This window comes from Monodelphis domestica, chromosome 1 (assembly GCF_027887165.1).
Source record: "Monodelphis domestica isolate mMonDom1 chromosome 1, mMonDom1.pri, whole genome shotgun sequence".
Classification (NCBI taxonomy): domain Eukaryota; kingdom Metazoa; phylum Chordata; class Mammalia; order Didelphimorphia; family Didelphidae; genus Monodelphis; species Monodelphis domestica.
This window is the reverse complement of record NC_077227.1, coordinates 508,509,468-508,531,184: the sequence shown is the minus strand read 5'-3', so window position 1 is coordinate 508,531,184 and position 21,717 is coordinate 508,509,468. Positions and strand designations below refer to the sequence as shown.

General features: G+C 42.7%; 1 protein-coding gene across 1 annotated transcript; it reads right to left on the bottom strand.

Annotated features, from left to right (window-relative positions):
• Window positions 1-2,094: 2,094 nt before the first annotated feature.
• Window positions 2,095-21,059, bottom strand: CCN5 (cellular communication network factor 5). Its single transcript, XM_056813015.1, has 3 exons — window positions 15,364-21,059; window positions 8,699-8,915; window positions 2,095-2,381 (listed from the first exon to the last, which is right to left on the bottom strand). The coding sequence occupies exons 1-3, from the start codon at window positions 15,421-15,423 to the stop codon at window positions 2,110-2,112; spliced, it is 549 nt and encodes a 182-aa protein (XP_056668993.1). The 5' UTR covers window positions 15,424-21,059; the 3' UTR covers window positions 2,095-2,109.
• Window positions 21,060-21,717: the final 658 nt, after the last annotated feature.

Here is a 21,717-nt window from a genome sequence, read left to right as displayed (position 1 = left end):
CCAGGCAACTTTCTTTTACAAAGAATCTTTTCTCTATTGCTCCTCTGCTCAGAAACCTTTACTAGCTTCCTATTTCCCTCTACTAAAATTCAAACTTAATCCAATATTCAAGGCCTTTTTATCCAGCCTCCATACTACCTTTTCAACCTTATATTTTACTATAGGCCCTGAATGTAATCTATGCTTCAGGTAGATTAGACTACTGGCTGTCCCTTCTAAAACATGTTCCATTCTTTCCCAACTCTAGGCATATGGTATAGTGGATGTACTTGGAATCCCCCTAACTTGAATTCAAATCCTACTCAGATACTTATAAGCTGTGTGAGCTTAGACAAGGCAGATAACCTCTCTAGCCTCAGGTTTCCTATCTGTAAAAATAAGGGATTTGGACTTGACCTTCATTTTATTTATTTAAAAACCCTTATCTTCTGTCTTATTGGTTCCAAGACAGTAGAATGGTAAGGGCTAGGCAATGGCAGTTAAATGTCTTGCCCAGGGTCACATAGGTCTTGACCTTTAAAGTTTCTTCCATCTATAATTCTATAATCTTTACTGATCTTGTTCCCTATGCATGCAGCACACTCCTTTCCCCTGTGCTCATTAAATATCTACCCATTATTGATAACCCAACCGAATTGCCACCTGCTCCTAGAAACTTTCCCCAATCTTTCTCTTTCCTTCTTCCTTTCCTTTCCTTTCCTTTCCTTTCCTTTCCTTTCCTTTCCTTTCCTTTCCTTTCCTTTCCTTTCCTTTCCTTTCCTTTCCTTTCCTTTCCTTTCCTTTCCTTTCCTTTTCCTTTCCTTTCCTTTTCCTTTCCTTTCCTTTCCTTTCCCTTTCCTTTCCTTTCCTTTCCTTTCCTTTCCTTTCCTTCTACTCTTCTATCTACTAGGTAACAGCTATTTCTTCTTGGACATCACTCTATGCTGTCCTTTTCTCAATTGCTCGTTTTAACCCCCAGGAAAATGTAAGTTCTCAAGGGCAGGGCTGTTTCAATTTTTTTAAACCCCTTACCTTCTGTCTTAGAATCAATTCTGTGCATTAGTTGCAAGGCAGAAGAGTGGTAAGGGCTAGGCAATGGGGGTTAAAGTGACTTGCCCAGGGTCACATAGCTAGGAAGTGCCCAAGCCCATAAAGAATCCAGGACCTCCCATCTCTAGGCCTGGCTCTCAATTCACTGAGCCACCCAGCTACCCCCATGCTGTTTAACTTTTGTCGTAGTACCCCAATATCTATCTAGCATAGTGTATGGCACAAACTAGGCAAAGAATAAATGTTTGGGGTTGGATTAAATGGAATAGAATTGAGTGACTCCTCAGGTCCCTTCCAACCCTAAATTTTACAAATATATACATATATTTGTAATATATATTTATATATAAATCATATATAAATCTTACATATATAAATATTATATATATAAATCTTATACATATACACCTTATATATATAAATCTTATATATACATAAATCTTACATATATAAATTTTATATATATATATAAGATTTAACCCTTCTGGATGGTGGTATTATCATTTGTAAAAGGGGGGAAATCACATTTGTATTCCCAACCTCACATCACAGACTGTGGTGAGGGAAATACTTTTTTCTAAACCCCTGCCTTGTGCCTTAGAATCATTACAAGGTATAGGTTCTAAGGCAGAAGAGCGGTAAGGACAAAGCAACTGGGGTTCAGTGATTTGCCCCAAGTCATAAAGCTAGGATGTGTCTGAGGCTAGTTTGAACCCAGGACCTGGCCTCACACTCTATCCACTGTGCTTCCCCTGAGGGACATATTAGTAAACTTTAATATGCCAAGAATTCTTACTGTTGTAATTGTCATCATCACCATCACCACCACCATCTAAACTTTTTTTTGTTTCTTAGCACCTAGCAATAAGGCTGCAGGCATTTAACAAAAGTGGAAGCTACAACAGAGCAAACAAAACAAAAGGAGTAAGTCTTAGTGTTACTGTTCTTCACCTGCCCATGTGAGCCAAGACATTGGGAACGTTGAGGGGGGGAGAGAGGGAAGGCAAGGATTGTGGCATAGAAGTGGAACATGGAAATTAGGGGATGCTCAGGCCAACTTGAATGACCTCATGGTTCTGTCTACAGCTGACCTGGGTTTGATCCATTACCTGTGGCCGGGAGTGGTTGGAATCCTTGGTCACAGACCCATTCTTGGCAGCACTTCCCAGGGACATCAACTCGTTGGGGGTAGGGACAATCCCAGCTGGGCAGTCTCACATCCTCACTGCAAAGGGGGATGCAGGTAAACCCCCCATCAGAGCAGTGGCATTGGAACTTGCAACTTGGCTGAAAGGTCTCCCCATCCCGGTAGGTCCTCCCATTCACCTCACAGCTGCCATCATCCTCTGGAACTGTGAAGGGAAAAATCAAGACCCCAGTGCCCACCCAGGTGCAGTTACAGTCATTCATATATATTTAGAGGAACAGTCAATCAGACCCATATAGCATAGCTGGCAATTGTACCCCTGTGTAGTCATGCCCATGATGGTAGCCAATATGGTAGCCATTATGGTATTCTATTCATTTTGTGGCTCTTGTTCAGTTGTGTCCAACTCATCAGTACCCCATTTTGGTGTTTTCTTGACAAAGATGACTGCAGTGGTTTGCCATTTCCTTCTCCAGTTTATTTTATAGATAAGAAAACTGAGGCCAGAAGGGTTAAATGACTTGCTCAGGGTCATACAGGGATTTTAACTCAGGAAAATGAATCTTCCTGACTTCAGACCTACCATACATAAGATCTTTTTTATTCACAGAGAGCACTCCTAATTAGCCCTTTGCCTGACAACTCAGAATTAGATCAGAAGATAAATCTTTATTTTAAAATGTAAAAACTATTCTTAGATCTCAGGCCCTATAAAAACAGATAGAAAACCAGATTCGATCTGTGGACCATAGTTTGCCTGAGCTCTGGACCAGATTATGGAGTACTATTCGAGTGGTACTAAAAGGCCCCCACACTTCCACTTATCCAATGGCACTTTAAATTTTCATTATCAGAATCTCTCTTTTGAGTTGACACTGTCTCCAGAAGGTTCATATTAAAAGGTGACTGGGTTACTTGGCATATCAGAACCAGAGAAAAATTCAGCCTCTCCTGTCACAGAGAGATCAGTCTTAACTCTGAATGCAACATAGCACAAAATAGTTCGGAGCAATCATGGGGCACTGCTTGGTGAGCCCACCATAACAGGGGCAATTTCAGGAAAGGAAGGGAGGGTAGGGATTGATTATATGCATATACACTTCATGCTTTTGCCCAAGGTTGGCCACCTTGCCAGGACAGATATTAGAAAAACTCTTAAACCATGAGGAGGTGAATTATTAGAATGTTTAGATTTCTGTAGAACTTTCTGGTTTCCAAATCACTTTCCTTACAACCCTGGAAGATAGGTAATATGAGTATATTATTTATAGATATGTTTTATTATTCTCATTTTATGGGGGAAATGAAGACTCAGAGAAGAGAAATCATTAGCCCAAAGTCAAACAGCTAGGAAATGTCAGAGAGGGAATTCAAACCCATCTTGCTTCTCATCATAATTTAGGACTTCGTGCTGGCTTGGTCTGGACTTGTTACATACAATTTGTCTTCCCGACTTGTAAATGAGCTCCTTGAGGGAAGGGACTTTGTCTTTTTTATCTTAGGCCATAGGAACCAGAACTGAGAGACTTTAGAGCTCATAGTCCAATGTCCTTATTTTGCAGATGAATAAACTGAGGTCCAGAGACATTAGATGTGTACCTGAAGTCACTCAAGTGGTAAGTGATAAATTCAGGATTTGCCCCACTAGAAATTGCTTGGGATCAGGACTGATGATGATGGAAGAATTCCCTAGTAAGGGAAAAGTCTGGGACAGCTTGAGAGATCTAGCCCCCTGGAGATCTGCTGTCGAAGTGGAAGGTGTAGAAAGAGAGGAGAAAAGAATATAAGGAGGGGGAAACCCTGAAATGCCCAAATTCAGGATTTGCCTTCCATTTCAGGGTTTTTTTTTCACCCCACAAGCTTACTTGTTTCCCTCCCTTTGTAGAGCTCAGGTTGCAAATGCTAAAGAAAGACTTGTTTGAAAAGCAAGTTTAGCAGATTTGAATGAGGAAGTCTGGTTGCTAGCCTAGGTAGGAAGGAGCATGCCAACCATACCATCATGCCCACATGCTATCTCTCTAAGGTAAAGGTCAGTCCAGGCTCCAAACCCTAGGCAACTTTGGGCTCATGCCATGTGGACACCCGTTTCCTAGAGACCAAGGAGTAGCTGGCTGCCACCTTAATCTCTTGCTCCAGACAGCCTGGGGTATGAGTCTCCAGAGACCTCCTGTCTCCTTGTCGATAAGATTGTCTTGTAAACAGTGGCATCTGTTTAGGAAAATCATGGAGGAAACAGAGTGGGGGTGGGGGAGCTCTTTAATCTTAACTGCTTTTCCTGGTACCTTTCATGACAGCTGCCAGGGAGCTCACTCCTCCCATGCATGAGTTGGGCAGGGACCAGACCTGAAGGCTCATGGGCTGCCTGCCTTCTTGATACTCAATATACTTCCATGAAGGCCAGAGAATGAATATGAACCATCTGCCTTTGAACACATATGAGTATGACGCTTGAGTGCATTGACAGAGGATACCCTCCTCCTTTGGGGCCCTGGCCCTGTGAACTCGAGAATTGTGGTAGGAGTTAGAAGCCCGTGGTCTGAACCCAACTCTACCATTAGTTTGCTGTGTGGCTTTGGATAAGTCACTTCCCACATTATGTTTCAGGTTCCAAGTCCATGAAAATCCATATTGTGGAAGGAACCATCAAGATGGTGGAATAACAGGAAGTAGTACAGAGAGCTGCCCCCTTAAACTTCTCCAAATAGATCTAGAAAATTTTGCATCAGAATAAGTCTTGTTAAGGAAATCCAAGAAAAAGTCACAGTGAGTTATTTTTTTCCAGCCTAGGCCATCTTAGGGAGACACAGGTCTGTGGATGATGGGGAAGGGTCTGAAGGAACTCATACAGAGGGCACAAGGTACCCCCAGATCCATACCAAGGCACCTCAACAGGAACAGGTGCTATCTGGCAGCTTTGTCACTCACTACCCACCCAGGAGAGAGTGAGGAGGGAGAACCTGAATGCAGGAGTGATGTTCTCAGGTAGGGAGCTGTTGCAGGTGCTAGGCAGTATAAGGAGAGAAGAAAATTCAGAAGCAAATAGAAGTGGTGTGACCCAGCCAAAAGAAGAACAAGCTCCCAGTTCCAGCTTCTAGCCCAATATTAAGATTAATAACAAGTGGGAATTCCAGATTAAGGTGTGGCCTGCAGTTCTATGACATTAAATGAGCAAAGCTTCTAGTTGCCTGCTAGGAGTAAATCCAGAAGCAACTTATTCTTGTTCAAACCCAAATCCAGTCCAGGAACCTGAAGAGCTCAGACCAGGGCAGGATGGCAATCAAACTTTGCCCTGAATCAGATCCCTTTGAGAACACTGAAAGTTCTCAGGTCCCCATAGGTTGCCTCTGATAATTTGGAATTACAGAACATCCAATACACCAAGAAAGTATCAACAGGAAAAGCCCAAACCTTCCCTCCATAAGTGTAGCAGAGCCTAGCCCTAACATTAAATCCACAGTCAGGAAGTAGACTGGAAAAATGAGCAAACAAAAAATAAAATACTATGGTGACAAGGATGTTCAAGAGAAGATGACTTCAAAACATTTACCAAAAAAAAGATGCAAAGAAAAATGTAGCCTTGGGCACAGATTCAACTAGAATTCCTAGAAGACATAAAGCAAGCATTTTTTTGTTTAAAAAAAACTTTTAAAAAAGTTTTTATAGGGGACAGCAGGGTAGCTCAGTGCATTGAAAGCCAGGCCCAGAGATGGGAGGTCCTAGGTTAAAATCTGGCCTCAGACAGTTCCCAGCTGTGTGACCCTGGGCAAGTCATTTAACCCCCATTGCCTAGCCCTTACCGCTCTTCTGCCTTGGAACCAATATTGATTCCAAGACAGAAGGTAAGGGTTTATTAAAAAATTTTTTTTATAAATGAAATGAAAGAACTGGAAGAAAATATTGGAAAAGAAATGAGGACTATGGAAAAAAGAATTTCAAAGAGAATTAAGCACTTAGTGTAAAAAGTACAAAACCTTGCTCAAGTAACAAACTAAAATTAGAATGGACCAAATAAAATTTTATGAGGCAGGAAATATTAAAATATTAGAAGAGTGAAAGGGTAGAAAAAACGAAGATATTTCATAGCAAAAAGGGGGGACTGGAAAACAGATCAGGGAAAATTTTTGAGAATTATTAAACTATCTAAACTAAACATCATGACCAAGAAAACAGCCCAGACATAATAGTGGGGGAAAAAAATAAATGAATAAAAGAAACTTCCCAGTTCTCTTAGAACTAGAGGACAAAGTGAAATAGAAAGAATCTACTGGTAGGATCTAGTAAGAAATCCCAAAATGAAACCTCCCAGGAACATTACAGCCACATCCAGAGTTCCCAGGTCAAGCAAAAAGGGACAGACAGGTTCACAGGCAGTTTAGCACCACTATAAAAGATCTGAGAGTTCAGAATATGGTATGTTTCAGAAGGAAAAGGATATTGACTTTCTACAGGGGCAAAAATTTTAAAGAAGTTTTAATGACTTCCAAACATTCCTGATGAAAAGATCCAGAACTGCAGAAAATTTTTGTAGTTTAAAAACAGGAGTTAAGAGAAACAGAAAAAGATAAGCATGATACTAAGCATGATAAGCCAAAGATATGAAACAAGGAAAAGTTGCTTATGTTAAAAAGTGGGGGACTGATATACATGTTCCCCTTGAATTCTATCATCATCTGATCTTGTAGAAGGAATCTAATTAAACAAGGCCTGAGAGTGATTCTCTTATGCCTTGGAAATCTTAAGAGAAAAATAGGGAAAAAGAATAAACTAGGTGGGAGGAAAGGAAAGGAAAGTTAGGGGAAATGATCTCACATAATCAAGACATAAAAATAAACATCTATGCAGACTAGGAGCGGGTGAGAAAAGTGCTGACACTTAAAATTCACTCTCATCTGATCTAGTCAAAGGAGGGAAGACTACACATGTATACACACACTATACACAGAGCTGGGTACAGAAATATATTTGAAATTCAGAGAGGCTATGTGATTTGTCTGTAAAGTGAGATTAGACTAGATGGTCTTCCAGATCCTTCTAATGTAGTGGGAAATCCTCAGATCTTCCCCTGTAGGGACCCCTTTATGCTCTAAGGGCTGACTTTGCAAGGCTGACACACCCAGAAGCTTGCTACAAACAGGGTGACCAAGAGCCCCTTCTTCCTCTGCACCTGCTGGGACTCCAGAACAAAGCAAGTAGTGCCACTTCATAGGGCACTGTTACTTCCCGTGCTATAACCTGACAAATCCATGATGGATTGATGTTCTGGACTTTTACTGACTGTACCATACTAAGGACTACAAACCCAGGAACTAAAAGCCTCCTCCCATTGAACAATGCTGCAATAGTATGCAGGGCTGCTCCCCTTTTTCATCCAATCATGTAACTCCCTATATCTGTATGTGTCCAATCATGTATGTGCAATCATGTAACCTAAGTCTACAAAATGACAAGAACTTTTTTTTCCTCAGTGCCCAGAAGAGAGGAAAGATCCCATCTGGGTCTGCATGTATAATAAATCTCTTTCCTTCCTTACTCTGGAGTGACAATTGTGGTTTCCTGCTTGGCTAAACTGGAAATCCTGCAACCCTAACTCTAAACCTATGATGTTTTGATTCCCTGCCATCTCTTAATTTCTGTCACTTGACATCCATCTATTCTTAAAAATGATTCAAATTCTTAAATTGAGTTCATCCAGAAGATCATTGGCAGACCTAGGCCAGCTTCTGAAGTAGGTAGGTGCTAGGGGGACTGGCTGGTTGTGATGTCCCTTAGGGGTCTATTAGCTATTTCCTTATAAGTGCATATGAGGATTATCCCCCAGTCCAGATAGCAAATGGGTATATACCTGGGTTGCTGACTTTTCTGTCTTGATTTCTTTGATACTGCCTGAAATGCATTCTTCCTCCCACCATGCCTATATGCCTTTCCAAATCTTATTTATCCTTTATGGTCCATCTCAAGCTTCCCCTCCTCCAGGAATCTTCCCTGGCCACCCTCCACCTATAATGGTGTCTCCTTGCTCTGATCTACAAAAGTCCATTGGCAGCCCAGTATAAAGGAAAAGCCACAGGACTTAGAATTCAAGAGTACCAGTTTGAATTCTGACACATTCTGGCTATCTGAAAATGGACAAATTATCTCTCTTCAGTTTCTTACGCTATAAGATGAAGAGGTTGAACTAGATGACCTCTCAGGTTTCACCCATGTCTATCATTCTTTATTCTATGTTCTTAGATCCCTTCTAGGTCCAATACCTTGAAATTTGGGGGCTGAGATCTTCTGTCCCCTGTGATTTCAGTTAAGACAACCAAAGCAGACACTGTCTTGCTCTGGAAATGACCACAAAGACAAATGCTAAGGGCAATCTCAACTGTATTAGAGAGAATCTGAACAACTCCCAATTGTGACCACTTCTCTGTTCTCAGAGAAAGGAAGTTCATTTGTTGAGCACTGGAGTGAGCTCCAATCCTTTACATCTAGCCTGCTCCCCATCTTTACCCCCTCTAGACTCTCAGACATGCTTACAGTTGCAGGTGCCTCTCCTGTTTCCCAGGCTGGCACTGTAGTTGCACACCAGTCCTTGGCTCTGGTCACAAATGTTGAGTTGGTCACAGGGCTCACCCAGCCTCCGAGCACACACCCTGCAACAGCCACAGCCATCCAGGACCAGGGGTGCCCCAGGAGGGCAGCGTGGGGGAATCCGAGGGCAGGTACATGGCATCCGGCAGAGCTGGGCACACACCTGTAAAGATAAGGACCTTGATCATTTGATTTTCAATGGATGTGGATCAAAGCATACTATCGGTGTATTTATGGCTTTATTTTGGGGTTTTGGTTACATATAAGTTAGCACTTACAACAATGACTATATGGAAGTATGTTTTGCATGATAAAAAAAAACCTTACCTTCCATCTTGGAATAAATATTAAGTATTGGTTCCAAGGCAGAAGAGCAATAAGAACTAGGCAATGGAGATTAAGTGATTTGTCTATAGTCCTAGAGCTAGGAAGCATGTGAGGCCAGATTTGAGGCCAGAACCTCTCATCTCTAGGCTTGAATCTCTATCCATGGAGCCACCCAGTTGCCCCTATACTCTTAATATTCGAAGTGTGGCGGATAGAAATAATTCAAGCCCAATGCCCTTCTCAGAGAAAGGTGAGGGAAGGAGCAAGAACCTAGTCACAACTCTCCTCCTATTCCCTACAAAGATAAAAATTGAAGTCCCTTTTGGAAAAAGACAGGCAGATCTCAGAAGAGATATGTATCCATGCCACATGTAAGCTGAGCCATCTATATATTTAGACAACCTACATCTATCTTACAAGGATAGTGGATTGAATTTAGAGAAAGAAAGAATTTTGGAACATTGAATACCAAAGCTGAAACAGACCTCAGAGACCCAATAATTTTATATTTGATGAAATTGTGGGAGTGCAATTTATTCAAGGTCACATAGAACTATTTAGTGGTAGAACCAGGATTCAGTTAAAGTCAATTTAACATATGTGGTGGGGGACTGTCAACAATGAAACACCAGTTCTAATGAACATACCCAGCAAGCTTTGCCTGATGCAATTCCTCCCATGCACTTTGGAGCATGCAGAGGTGCCCCTGGCCCTAGATGGCCACAGCTGCTGTAGGGTGTGTGCACAGGAGGCTGCTGAGTCTTGTGACCAACTCAATAAACAGAGGTACTGTTTTTGACCACCTACTGCAAGACAAAGAGGAGCCTTTTAATTGGCAACTGAATCAGAACTGGGCGTGCATACAAAAAACATTAATCTGTCAAACTGACCCCTTTGTTTCCTGGCAGGGATCCAGGAAAAAGATTGCAGTAATCATCCAGGGAGGGAGCGAGGTGGTTGCAATGGCAGCGGCAGCCTCTTAAGAATGGCTGCCTATCTCTCCATCTGAACAAACATGTGAGTATGAACATGGTGCCTCTGTCCTTTTGCCTCTTTGGGAATACTTTTTTTTCTACTCTTAGATGGATGAGTGTTGGAGATGCATCAGATTAGGCACCACTAGACCTTGGGGGAGCCAATGGAGGAACCAGAGTGTATACCAGAGTTTGCCAGCAACCAGTTGAGCCTAATAAACTGTGACCTGCTGGCATTTAGCCCAGTAGTTACTTGGTCCATGTAGAAAAGACACCAGCCATTTTCTGCATACAGAAATAAGCTTGATGGGGACAAAGACTGTAACTTTGAGGCTACTCTCCCCAAGGACCAAGGTAGTATAATGAAGAAAGTCCCCTTGGTCAGAGAAATGTATCTGTATTTCTGTTCTTGTTATATACTCTCAGTAAATATCACTTTGTAAAAGCTAATTAATACTACTGGTTAAATTATATTTAGGTGTTAATTAGTAGTATTCATGATATTGATCTATTAAATGGCACTGACAGGTTGATATTATGGGTCCCACAGAGGGATGGAGGCATAAGTTGATTATTTTAGAGCAAACCTCATAACCTGTTAGGGGTGCTCCTAGAACTCTAACTGGGGAAAGGTAGTTATGTCAATTGGAGTGGGAATTGGGAAATTGATCTGTGAAATTTTATAGTCACTTATTAATCTACAAGGAGCTAGGTCTACAGTTATCTATTTATTTATCTTTACATTTATTTACTTATTTAAGTTATACAATTTAGCTATTCATTGTCTATCTACAATTAGCTAGGTCTTCCGTGTCCTAGTCCAGGTCTCTTTTTTTCTGTTATCAGTCTGACTTCTGTGAATAATTGGCATAAAAAATATCTAGACATAAAAATAAAAACAACCAATGGCCTAGGACCAAATTAAATAATAATCTGAGCCATAACTAGGTTGGGACAACTAGGAATTGGCCCCAGGTTTCAAAATTTGGAGAGTGTCAATAGCCGTGAAGTAATGGAATCATAGATTTAGAGATGAAAGGATCTTTGAGATCATCCAGTCCAGTAGTTCTTAAACTTTTTTTGCTCATGGAAAAGTATTTTTCTTTTTCACAAGGAATTGCAGCATACTATAAGAGAATAGGAAGTCTGGAATATGCATAGGCAATTTATAAGGGTAAGTTCCATGCAATTTTCATCCTACCAAATAGAAACTTCAAAGTACACCCTTTGAGAACTACTAAGGCAGGAAGGTTGTATAATAGATGGAACATTGGGACTTGAAGTCAAGAAAATCTGAGTTGAAATGCTATCTAAGACACTTGGGCAAGTCATTTAACCCCTCTACCTCAGTTTCTTTATCTACCAAAAAGGGGGGGGGGGAGAATAAACTATTTCAAAGGGTTGCTGTGAGGATCAAGTGAGATAATATATGTTCGATGTTTTGTAAACTTTAAGACACTATATAAATATTAGCCAATATTATTAGCCCATTCTCTTCATTTTACAGATGAGGCTTACAAAGGTTAAGAGACTTCCTCAAAGTCTTACAAAGAGATTCAAGGCTGTGTTGTCTGATTCTAAATCTGGTACTTCTTCCAAATTTACCACAATATTTCAGCAGCAGCATCAACATCAGCAACAGAACTTAGCACCTTGTTATTAGCATGATGGGTTTAAATCTGTTGGAGGTTGGACTCAGGTGAGCACCACTTCCACTCTGATTTCCTCTCAGTAATAGATTCCTGACAGGATCTTAGGCGCCCTGTTTCCATTGCAGGGGGCAGCATCTCCCTCCTCCCCAATACCTACATAAGCTCATTTATACACACATCCTCAGCAGAGGATTTATCTCCTGGTACTTGCCCTTGGTGGGAAAATGCTGTCATTGTTCTGACAATAATATGTAATACTTACGTAGTTCATAGAAATTCAGAATCCTGGAGCTAGAACGTACCTCAGAGGATATCTGGTCCAATCCATAACTGAAATGGAATCCCAAAGTGGCTGTCCAGCTTATAGTCAAACTCTATTCAGTGTTGGCAACTCAGTAAAATATGCCCATGCCACTGGTCAATGCCTGCTGCTGGACAGCTGCTGGGATGGACAGGTTGCTCAGTCACTGGGCTCTTCTCAGGATACGGCAGCTCACTCATTGATGGACAGCTACTGATTTGGCTAGGTGTCACTGGCCTCTTTTTGGTGGAAGTGCCCCAGAGTTCTTTCTAGGGCAACAACTTCAATAGAAGCCTCTGACTCTTAGAGCCTCCCTTCAACTCTGAGGCTGTTTGTCAACTCTGAGCAAGATGTAGGAAAAGTCTGACCTTTTTCTATCCTTTCTCACCCCAAAGCCCCTTTCCTAAGAAAGTCATTGCATGTAACATTCGGGTGAGGTTTCAGTCTCCCATACTCCTTTGGGAAATATGTGTATACAAGTGGATATATGCATGCATGTATATGGGTATATGTATATATGCAGTCCTTATGCTGAATTTGCTTCCTCACATGACCAAAGAATTGGAAGTGATTCCATTCCCTTCCGGAAGAATCATGGTATAGTGGAAGACATACTGAATTTGGAGCCGTAGGATCTGGGTACAAATCCCTGCTAGTGTGATCTTGGGCAAGTCCCATTTTCAGCAATCCTAAGCATCAGTCTCCTTATCTGTAAAATGAAGGAGTTGGACTAAGTAATCTTTCATCTATGAACCTATGATCTTCCCTGGGCAGCTATGTGGCACAGTGATAGAGCACTGGGCTTGGAATCAGGAAGACTTATCTCTGCGAGTTCAAATTTGGCCTCAGACATGAAGTAGCTTTGTGACTCTGTGCAAATCACTTAATGCTATTTACCTCAGTTTCCTTGACTATAAAAAGTACTGAAGAAGGAAATGGTAAACCACTCCATTATCTGCCAAGAAAATCTTAAATGGGGTCACAAAGAGTTGGATGTGTCTGAAACAACTAACTGACATGATCCCCCCTAAGGTAGTCTGGTGTTATGGAGGGAGCACTAAATATAGAGTCTCCAGACATAGGTCTGAACCTCAGCTCTGTTACCTCATAAGATGTGACTTTGGACAAGTCATTCCTCTCTGTGTACTTCAATGTCCTTTTATGAGCTAGATGATCTTAGAGGCCCCTGCTACCTATATGTCATATAAGCTTATAAATGAGATTGACTTGCTCAGGATCACACAGGTAGCTTGAACTGGGACTCAGATTAAGTCTTCTGACTTCTGGAATGGATAACATTTGGATAAGAAAAAGAAGAAAGGAAGAGAGCAATAAAAGGAACAGGACATGAACTTCAAGGTAGAGTAATCTATATACACAGACCTCAATATTAAGCACTTAATAACTGGATCTTGGGCAAATTACTTTCTCTCTCTGGGCCTCACTTTATTTATCTGTGGCATGAAGGAGCTAGAAACTCTATTCAAAACCTCTAATTGTGGCACAATCTTTCTCTGCCCAAGCGACTTTACCTATAAAATAAGAAAGGTAGACTCAGTGGCCTCTAAGGTCACTTCCACCTCTAAGTCTTTGATCATTAAGGCTAACCAAGATTCTAAGACCTTCTTCCCCCTGCACTCAGTCCTACTGGACCAGACCTCTCACTTCCCCTATCCTTCCCCAACTCTCCCCCACTGCCAACTAACTGAGAAATCCACAACCTGTCTGAAAGAATCGAATTTTTCTCCCAGAAGAGTGTTGTGGTTTTAAACATTCGTGATGACTAAGTCCTTTGCTCATAGCATGGGCTTCTAGCCAGATTCCTGGGGGAGGGAGAAGTGATGGAGGAGAGGCAGTGGATCTAAGAGGGGATTTGTTTTTCATTTTAATATTCCTGAGTCCTCTTTTTTACCCTAGGAACCTTCTTCCCATAGCAGAGCCCTGTCCTTCTCCATTACCTGCCCCCTTCCTCCTAAGCAGGCTTCTTCTTTGAGCATCAGCTTTTCTCCCTGCCTCCAGCAAGTTTGGGAGTGATGTGCCTCTTCCCCATGGGATTCTTTAATTGCTTCTTTCTAGAGGCAAGTTACCAAGAAGCAACAAGATAGGGTATGTACAGGGAAAAAGAGTTTTTAGCCCTCCTGCCTCTGGTTTCCTTACTTTTTCTTTCTTTGCACGAGATAGATAGATAGATAGGCAGACAGACAAACAGATAGATAGATATATAAATGGAGGTAAAGAGGCAGAGAGGAGATGAAGAAGGAAAGAAGGAAAGAAGGGAGAGAGAAAATAGGGAAGAAGGAAGAAAGGAGAAAAGAGTGGAAAAAGGAGAGGGGAGAAAGAAAACAAGGGAGAAAGAGAAAGGAAGGAAAGAAGGAAGGAAGGAAGAAAAGATAAAGACAAGAGAAAGAGGAAGGGGAAGAAATGGAGATAGGGAAGCAGAGAGGAGAGAAAGAAGAAAGGAAAGAAGGAAGGGAGAGTGAAAATAGGGAAGAAGGAAGGAAGAGAAAAGAGTGAAAATATAGAGGAGAGAAAGAAGAAAAGAAGGAAGAAAGGGAGAGAGAGATGGGAAGGAAAGAAAAGAGAAATTAGAAAGAGAAAGAGAGAGAGAAGAGAGAGAGAGAGAGAGAGAGAGAGAGAGAGAGAGAGAGAGAGAGAGAGAGAGAGAGAGAGAATGTGCTCAAGCATTGAAGTCCTAGACAACCAAATCACCTATGAAATGGGCTATGAACTCCACTTAAGAACAGGACACTAAAAAGCAGTTTCTGCCCCAGATACCGACAGCCCAGAACTTAGTGAGTAGGTCAGGTTTCCAAAGAGCATGAAATTGCAGTGATATCATGGCTTGTAATGTGTCCAATTTGAGAGATGCCAGGAACGAGGACCTGAGGAATTCCAGAGGGAAAGATGGATGGCAGCTCCCAGGAGCCCACAGCCCAAAATCAGTACTCGCACAACACTGCCCAGCCCAGCCTGGTCCACCTCTGCTCCAGGCTGGCTTAATCAGTGTGCCCTGATTTTCAGGAGCAGTGCTGAAATTCCTTGCCTGTCTCCTGCCACCTCACTCCCCCCAGATAGTGGACAGAGCTGGGAGCGCACCCTTGCCACTGATGTGTGACCAAACCGAGCCACTCATTGGTTCTCTCAGAGATGCTGAGGAAGGAGGCATCTTTCCTCATCCCCAGTCCTTGGGGCGAAGGGGATGGGGACAGAATGGAGGGCATGCAGGGGGAGGCAGCTTTGAGGGGCTCGGGATCAGGGGGGATGTGGAGGGAAGCAGATGTGGTCAGTCTTTGCCCCCTTGTTTTTGACTCTCAAAAGAGAGAGCTTGGGTGCAGTGAAGTGTGGGAATTCCCTTACCTCAAACAGGAGGCAGAGGAGAGAGAGCGCAAGGAGGGGCCTCTCCTGTGGAGTTCTCATGCTGCTCCCGGCTCTCTGGCTTCACCATATCACTCTACTCGCAGCTGGAAGGCAGCAGTGTGTGAGTGTATGTGTGAGTGTGTGAGTGTGTATGTGCGTATGTGTGTGTGCAGCCGGCCGATGGCTCCAGTCCAGTCCTGTGGGTCTTATACTCCAAGGGTTCTGATGTCACTCATAGAGTGAAACACAAACACGAGTAGGTTTGGACGCAGCTCAGCATTCTTTCCTAGCCCACATTCCGACTGACATTTTCATTCACCTCAAGGTGAGGCCCCATAACCCATGGAGAAGGCAGAGAGGAGTCTCGAGCCGGGATAGCTGGAGCCTTGGGAAGAAAAGCTGCCCAGCAAGCAGCTGCCTCCAGTTCCTCTCCGCCCTTCAGGCCATCAGCCCCTCCCTGGGGGTGTCGGCTTTTCATATCTGGGCATTTGAGAGTCTATGGGATCACCCCCTCCCTGGGCTGTCAGAAACATTTAGGGTGGGGATATCTCACTTTGCTTCAGAGAGAAGCCATATCTCAATATGCAAATAAATTTTAAAAGCACCATGGCACCCTGGGAGAAGCTACTCACAGCACCTTAGTTTCCCCATCTGTAGAATTTGGAGATTGAATTAGAAGATCTCCAAGGTCCCTTCTAGCCCTGGCATTCAATTAACCTGTTCAACTAACATTTATTCAGGCTAGCAACTGCCAAGCCCTGTGTTGGGTCAACAGGTACACAGAAAAGGAAATAGAAAATATATACTGAATAAATAGACTGTGATATGGTAAAGGAGTGAGGAAGGCCAACAGATGAACAGCTCAGCCAGGAAATTCAGGCTAGATGGACTTCCTCTAGGAGGCGGCATTTGAATTGAGCCTTGAAGGAAAGTGGCTGGGTTTCAAAAGGTAGAGATAAAGAGGGTTAGGGTAGATAGCCTATAGAAAAGCATAAGAGCATCTAGGTGGCTCAGTGAATAGTGCCAGGCCTAGAGACAAGAAATCCTGGGTTCAAATCTGTCCTCAAATATTTCCTAGCTGTATAACCTTGGGCAAGTCACTGAACACCCATTGCCTAGTCCTGTGTTGGCAAACCTATGGCACATGTTGGAGAGGGCTGCTCCTTTCTCCCTTTCCATCTCACCTAAGGACATTTCTCTCATCACCTGCTCCTCTGCCCAGCAGCCCAATGGGAGAGTTTCCTCTCTCCCCTGTCTGGGGTAAAGGGGGGCAGCTTACATGCAGCATGAGGGTTGCAGTTTGGACACTTGGTCTCTAAAAGGTTCGCCATCACCCACCTAGTCCTTATTGCTCTCTTGCCTTGGAACTGATACTTAGAATGGACTCTAAGATAGAAGGTAAGACTTTAAAAAGAAAGAAAAAAGCATAAGACCCCTTCTAGCTCTGGCACTCTAGATTGTAAGGTCCCTTTCAGTTCTGGCATTCTATGTCCAATATCCTAAGGTTTTCTGGAGCTCTAACATATTATGTTACAGGGTCCCTCCCAGTCCTAACATCCTGTTAAGTCTGTGATGAATTTTATTTCTCCTAGCCTAGGTCAGCACTCTCAGCACCAGCCAGTGTTCCCTGGTGGAGAGTTCTGAAGCAGCCTGAGTCACGGGATCTGAGCAAAACATCCCCTGGATTTGGCTCTTTCCTCTTAGCTACCCCAGCCAGAATGCTGAAGTCTCCTTCTCTGGACCTGCTTCAGAAGACTTTCTGAATGCAAAACATTCTTAATTATCTAGATAGGGTTAGCCCAGGTGGGAATGATGAATGGATATCCTCACACATCTTCCCCCCTACCCTCATGAGCCATTTCTTCTCTTCCCTCCTTTCTTGCTACTTTATAGCTTCTTAGCTTGGCCACCAGTGAAGAATCAGAGTAAGTGAAACTCTCATCAGTCTCTTAGGATTTCTGTTGAGAAACTGTCCTGGAAGGATTAGTGTTGGCCCAAATATAACTGAAACTCAGTTGTTAGCAACTTGAGATGGTAGCCTGGGCTTTTGCCTTCCTATGTTCCCCTTGGTGCCTAATAGGCAACAAAGATTCTGTGAGGGTTGTCTATCAAGCTTATTACCTGTGTAACTTTGAGCAAGTTCCTTTCTCCTTCTGGGTCTCAGTTTCCTCATCTGTAAAATAAGGGTATTGGACTGGATGATTTCTAAGACTATATGATTCCATGATCTTATGCAGGAGAAAAGCCTGAGGCTTGTGTTATTTATTAATTCATAATATAAGCCTTTGCTTTACAAGTTACTGGAGAAACTGAGACTTACTGGTCAATTTACAGATGAGGAAATACAGAAAGGTCATATAGTCAACAGGTGGCAAAACCAGCAGTCAAACCCATATCCTCTAACTATTCCAGCAAGCACTGAGCTATGCTGCCTCTCTAAGGCCTTAGTAATTATCTTGCCCTTTTATCTCCTCATTTTACACATAGGGTGCCTGGGTCTGAGAAAGACAGTGGCTTACTCAAGATCACAAAGGGAAAGAACTGGTATTCAAACTCAGGTTAGCCAAGGCAATATGTTTAAAGTGAGTTCCAAATATAATCTGGCCAGAAATCGCCTATAATTAAAATCAAGTCCAAACCACCCTTTTCCCTTCTTTTCTTTCCTTTTTTTCTTTCCTTCTTTTTAAAAACCCTTAGCTTCCATCTTAGAATCAATGCTCTGTATTGGTTCCAAGGAAGAAGAGCAGTAAGAGCTAGGCAATGGGGATTAAGTGTCTTGCCCAGGGTCACACAGCTAGGAAGTATCTAAGGCTAGATTTGAACCCAGGACTTCCTATCTCTAAACCTGGCTTTCAATCCATTCAGTCACCTAACTTCCCTACCCCAACTCCAAACCACCCTTTCCTAAGGAAGAAAGATTTAGTTCAGTCATTTTCTAACTACATCCAACTCTTCGTTTTCTTTGCAAAGATTCTATAGTAGTTTGGAATTTTCTTCTCCAGATCATTTTACAGATGAGGAAACTGAGGCAAACAGGCTTAAGTGATTTGCCTAGGGTCAACAGCTAGTAAGTGTCTGAGGTCAGGTTTGAACCCAGAAAGATGAGTGTTCCTGACTCCAGGATTAGCACTCTATCTACTAAGCTACCACCCCCAGCTGCCCCCTAGAAAGAAGAATTTTAGCTTTTATTTCTTAGCTCTTGTTCTTATTTTTCTTATTTGTCTCATGCTCAACTTCTTTATCATGTGATATGTATATTTCAGTTCTCTTTTAAGCTCGCTGCCTGCACCCACATGTTCTGCTTTTTATTCCAACATCGCACAAGTTCCAAGGGTATCTTTAGTCTACCCTGAGAGCAGCTGATGGGATCTGTCTGTCTCTCAATCCAAAGTTGAAGGAACTGGGCATGTTTAGCTAGGAGAAGGGAAAACTTGGGAAGGACCTTCTAGCCATCATCAACTTTCTGAATGACTATCTGAAGAAGAATTCTAGAACCAAAGATGGAAAGTTACAGGAAGACAGAGTTTAATTCAATAGGAAGAACTTGGCAATAAGAAGAACTGAGCAATAGTGGAATAAGCTACCTTGAGAAATAGTGGGTTATTTCCTTAATGGAAGTCAACACACAGAAAGCACTGTGCTAAGTAAAGGGAATACAAATGCAAGTAGAAAGAAAGACAGCATCTGCACTCAGGGAGCTTACCTACTAATGCGAGAAGACAAAATAAAATGGAACTGAGAGGGTGTTAGGGCAAGAAGTAGGTATCTAGAGAGTGAGGAGTACAGCCTGAAGAGAAATAAAGGTTTGTCTGGGCTTTCTTCTTAAAATGGAGGTCCAGGTAGGAACCAACCAATCAGGGGAATAGACCATAGGGATAGAGAGGAATGGAATCTTGATTCCAAGTCCTTAGCATTTGTTCTGTTATATAACCCAACACTGAGTTTAACAATTATGTGACTAGGGGGGCAGCTGGGAAGCTCAGTGGATTGAGAGTCAGGCCCAGAGATGGGAAGGTTTGGGTTCAAATCTGGCCTCAGACATTTCCTAGCTGTATGACCTTGGGCAGGTCACTTAACCCCCGTTGCCTAGCCCTTACTACTTTCCTGCCTTGTATTGACTCCAAGACAGAAGGTAAGGGGTTATTTTTTAAAAAATTGCATGAGTAGCCCCAAATACTGATATGGCCTGGGAACAAGAATGTTTAATCTAGGTCTAGAAGTGCCTGAGAGGCAAGAATGGAGAGCACTGGAAGCTCCTGGGAAGGAAGAATCCTTGGGTGGCTTTGAGAGAGCTGTTACAGAAGCCTGATGTCCACAGTGGGACCAAAGCCACTCTGCTCAGAGAAGGGGCTGGGTTCATAAATTGAAGGAATAGGGAACTGGGTATTTTGAGAAATATTGGGAAGGCTCCCCTCCTTGTTCTGTCCCCTACAAGCCTAACTGCTGATGCAGGTCAAGTGTAAGAGACTAGTCAAATGAATTCCCTTGCTTTGTTCAACTTGATGGTTGGACCAACCATATGGACCTACTGCTTGCTATTCCTTAAACACAATATATAGGGGATGTAGGCTTATAAATTTAGACTGAAAAGAGACCCTAGTTTAGACCTAAAAGGGATCCAAGAGATCACCAAGTCAAACATTCTCATTTTATAGCTGAGGAAACTGAGGCTCAGACTAATTAATCTATCCTACAGCTAGTAAGCATGAGACAAGATTTACTCAGATCTCCCTGATTCCAAATGTAGTGTTTTATCCCAAAGAACGTCTAGCTTAATCTTTCACCTTTGTACATTGGCTGTCCCCATACCTGGAATGATATCACTTTTGTTGTTCTTGTTGTTTGGCCATTTCCATAGTGTCCAACTCCCCCTACCCCCATTTGGGTTTTCTTGGTCAGGATACTGGAGTAGTTTTCCATTTCCTTCTCCATCTCCTTTTATAAATATGGAAACTGAGGCAAACAGGGTTAAGTGGTTTCCCTAGGGTCACACAGCTAGGAAATGTCTGAGGCCAGATTCAAACTCAGGTCTTCCTGGCTTCAGGCCTGGTGCTCTATCCACTGAGCCACTTTTTCCTCTTGGAATTCCTAGTTTCCTTCCAGCCTGAGTTAAAGCTCCACCTTTCCCAGAAGGCCCTTTTAGAGAAGAGGATCATCAGCTTCCTAACTCTTCTTCTCTAAGAGAGTCTTTTATCTACCAGTACTGTGTGCATCTTATATATACAGTATACTTATATCAGTGCACGTTGTCTTCCCCAATACAATGTAAGTTCCTTAAAGGCAGGGACTATTTCATGTTTGTCTTCCTATGTATCCCCAGTAACAATGCACATGCGGCATGCCTGGTACATAGTAGGTGCTTAATAAATGCTTATTGATTAACCTATGGAGTTACCCATCAGCAAGCATTTGGGTAATTACTTCTTAATGCAGAATGCCTCTTAATACAGAAAGCATATGTGCCCACTGGCACCTTATTAAAGGGACAAAAGAAAACTACTGATTAAATCTGGGTGACTTGAGGTTGCCCCCAATATGTTTTGATCGCCTAGGACTCACTATAGAAAGAGATGCATTGTAAAACAGAACCAACAAGACTCTTGTTGACATCTTTTTGCTTGCATCTACCTTCTAGAAGTGAGCAGGGAAAAGGATTTTCCTGAACCATTTAGGCCATTTCCTTTTAGAGATGGAGTTCTGGGCCCTGCCCCTACCCCAACCCCCAGACCAAGTGCTGTGGTCCTCCCCAGCACATGCCGGGTACATCCCTCCCCTTACCCCACACTGAAGAGGGGAGAAAGCATTCCCCTTGGGCTGCTGGGAGGAGGGGTGGATGAAGTGAGGAATGTCCTCAGCTAGTGTAGAGAGGGGGAAGGGAGTAGCCTTAGCGCTCTGCTCCCATCCAACTCTGCTGCCCGTGAGCCGCCCACCTTATCCTCTATGTGCTCCCATTGAGCTGCTGGGGAGAGGAGTAGGGGATGTGAAAAAATGTCATCAGGCATGGTGGAGATGGGGAGGAGAGCAGTTCCACCCAAGTCCCTCTGCCTTTTAGAAACAAACTCTGGGGTTGGAGGGTGAGGAGGGAGAGTGACCAAGTGCCTACAGAGAGTGCTCTGTGTGCCATCTTTGGCACTCATGCTATAGGTTCACCATCATGCATCCCTGATTTAGGCTGCCTTGGAGATGTAAAAAAAAATAATCTAATTAAGCAACTTCGTTTTCTATTCATTGTTTTATGCCTCTGTGTAAATGTATATTCTGTGCATGTAATCCTATTAGATAATCCATATTTTTTAAAACTCTTATCCTCCTAAGCTTTGGTTCTAAGGTAGAAGAGTGGTAAGGCCTAGGTCA

What these genes read in the sequence shown, in the direction of transcription:
- CCN5 (XM_056813015.1), bottom strand. Translation starts at nt 15,423, where the DNA reads ATGAGAACTCCACAGGAGAGGCCCCTCCTTGCGCTCTCTCTCCTCTGC. An exon ending in TCCTCTGCCTCCTGTTTGAG is followed by an intron (nt 8,916 to 15,363) that starts GTAAGGGAATTC and finishes TTATCTTTACAG; the next exon opens with GTGTGTGCCCAGCTCTGCCG. An exon ending in CAGGAGAGGCACCTGCAACT is followed by an intron (nt 2,382 to 8,698) that starts GTAAGCATGTCT and finishes TTCCCTTCACAG; the next exon opens with TTCCAGAGGATGATGGCAGC.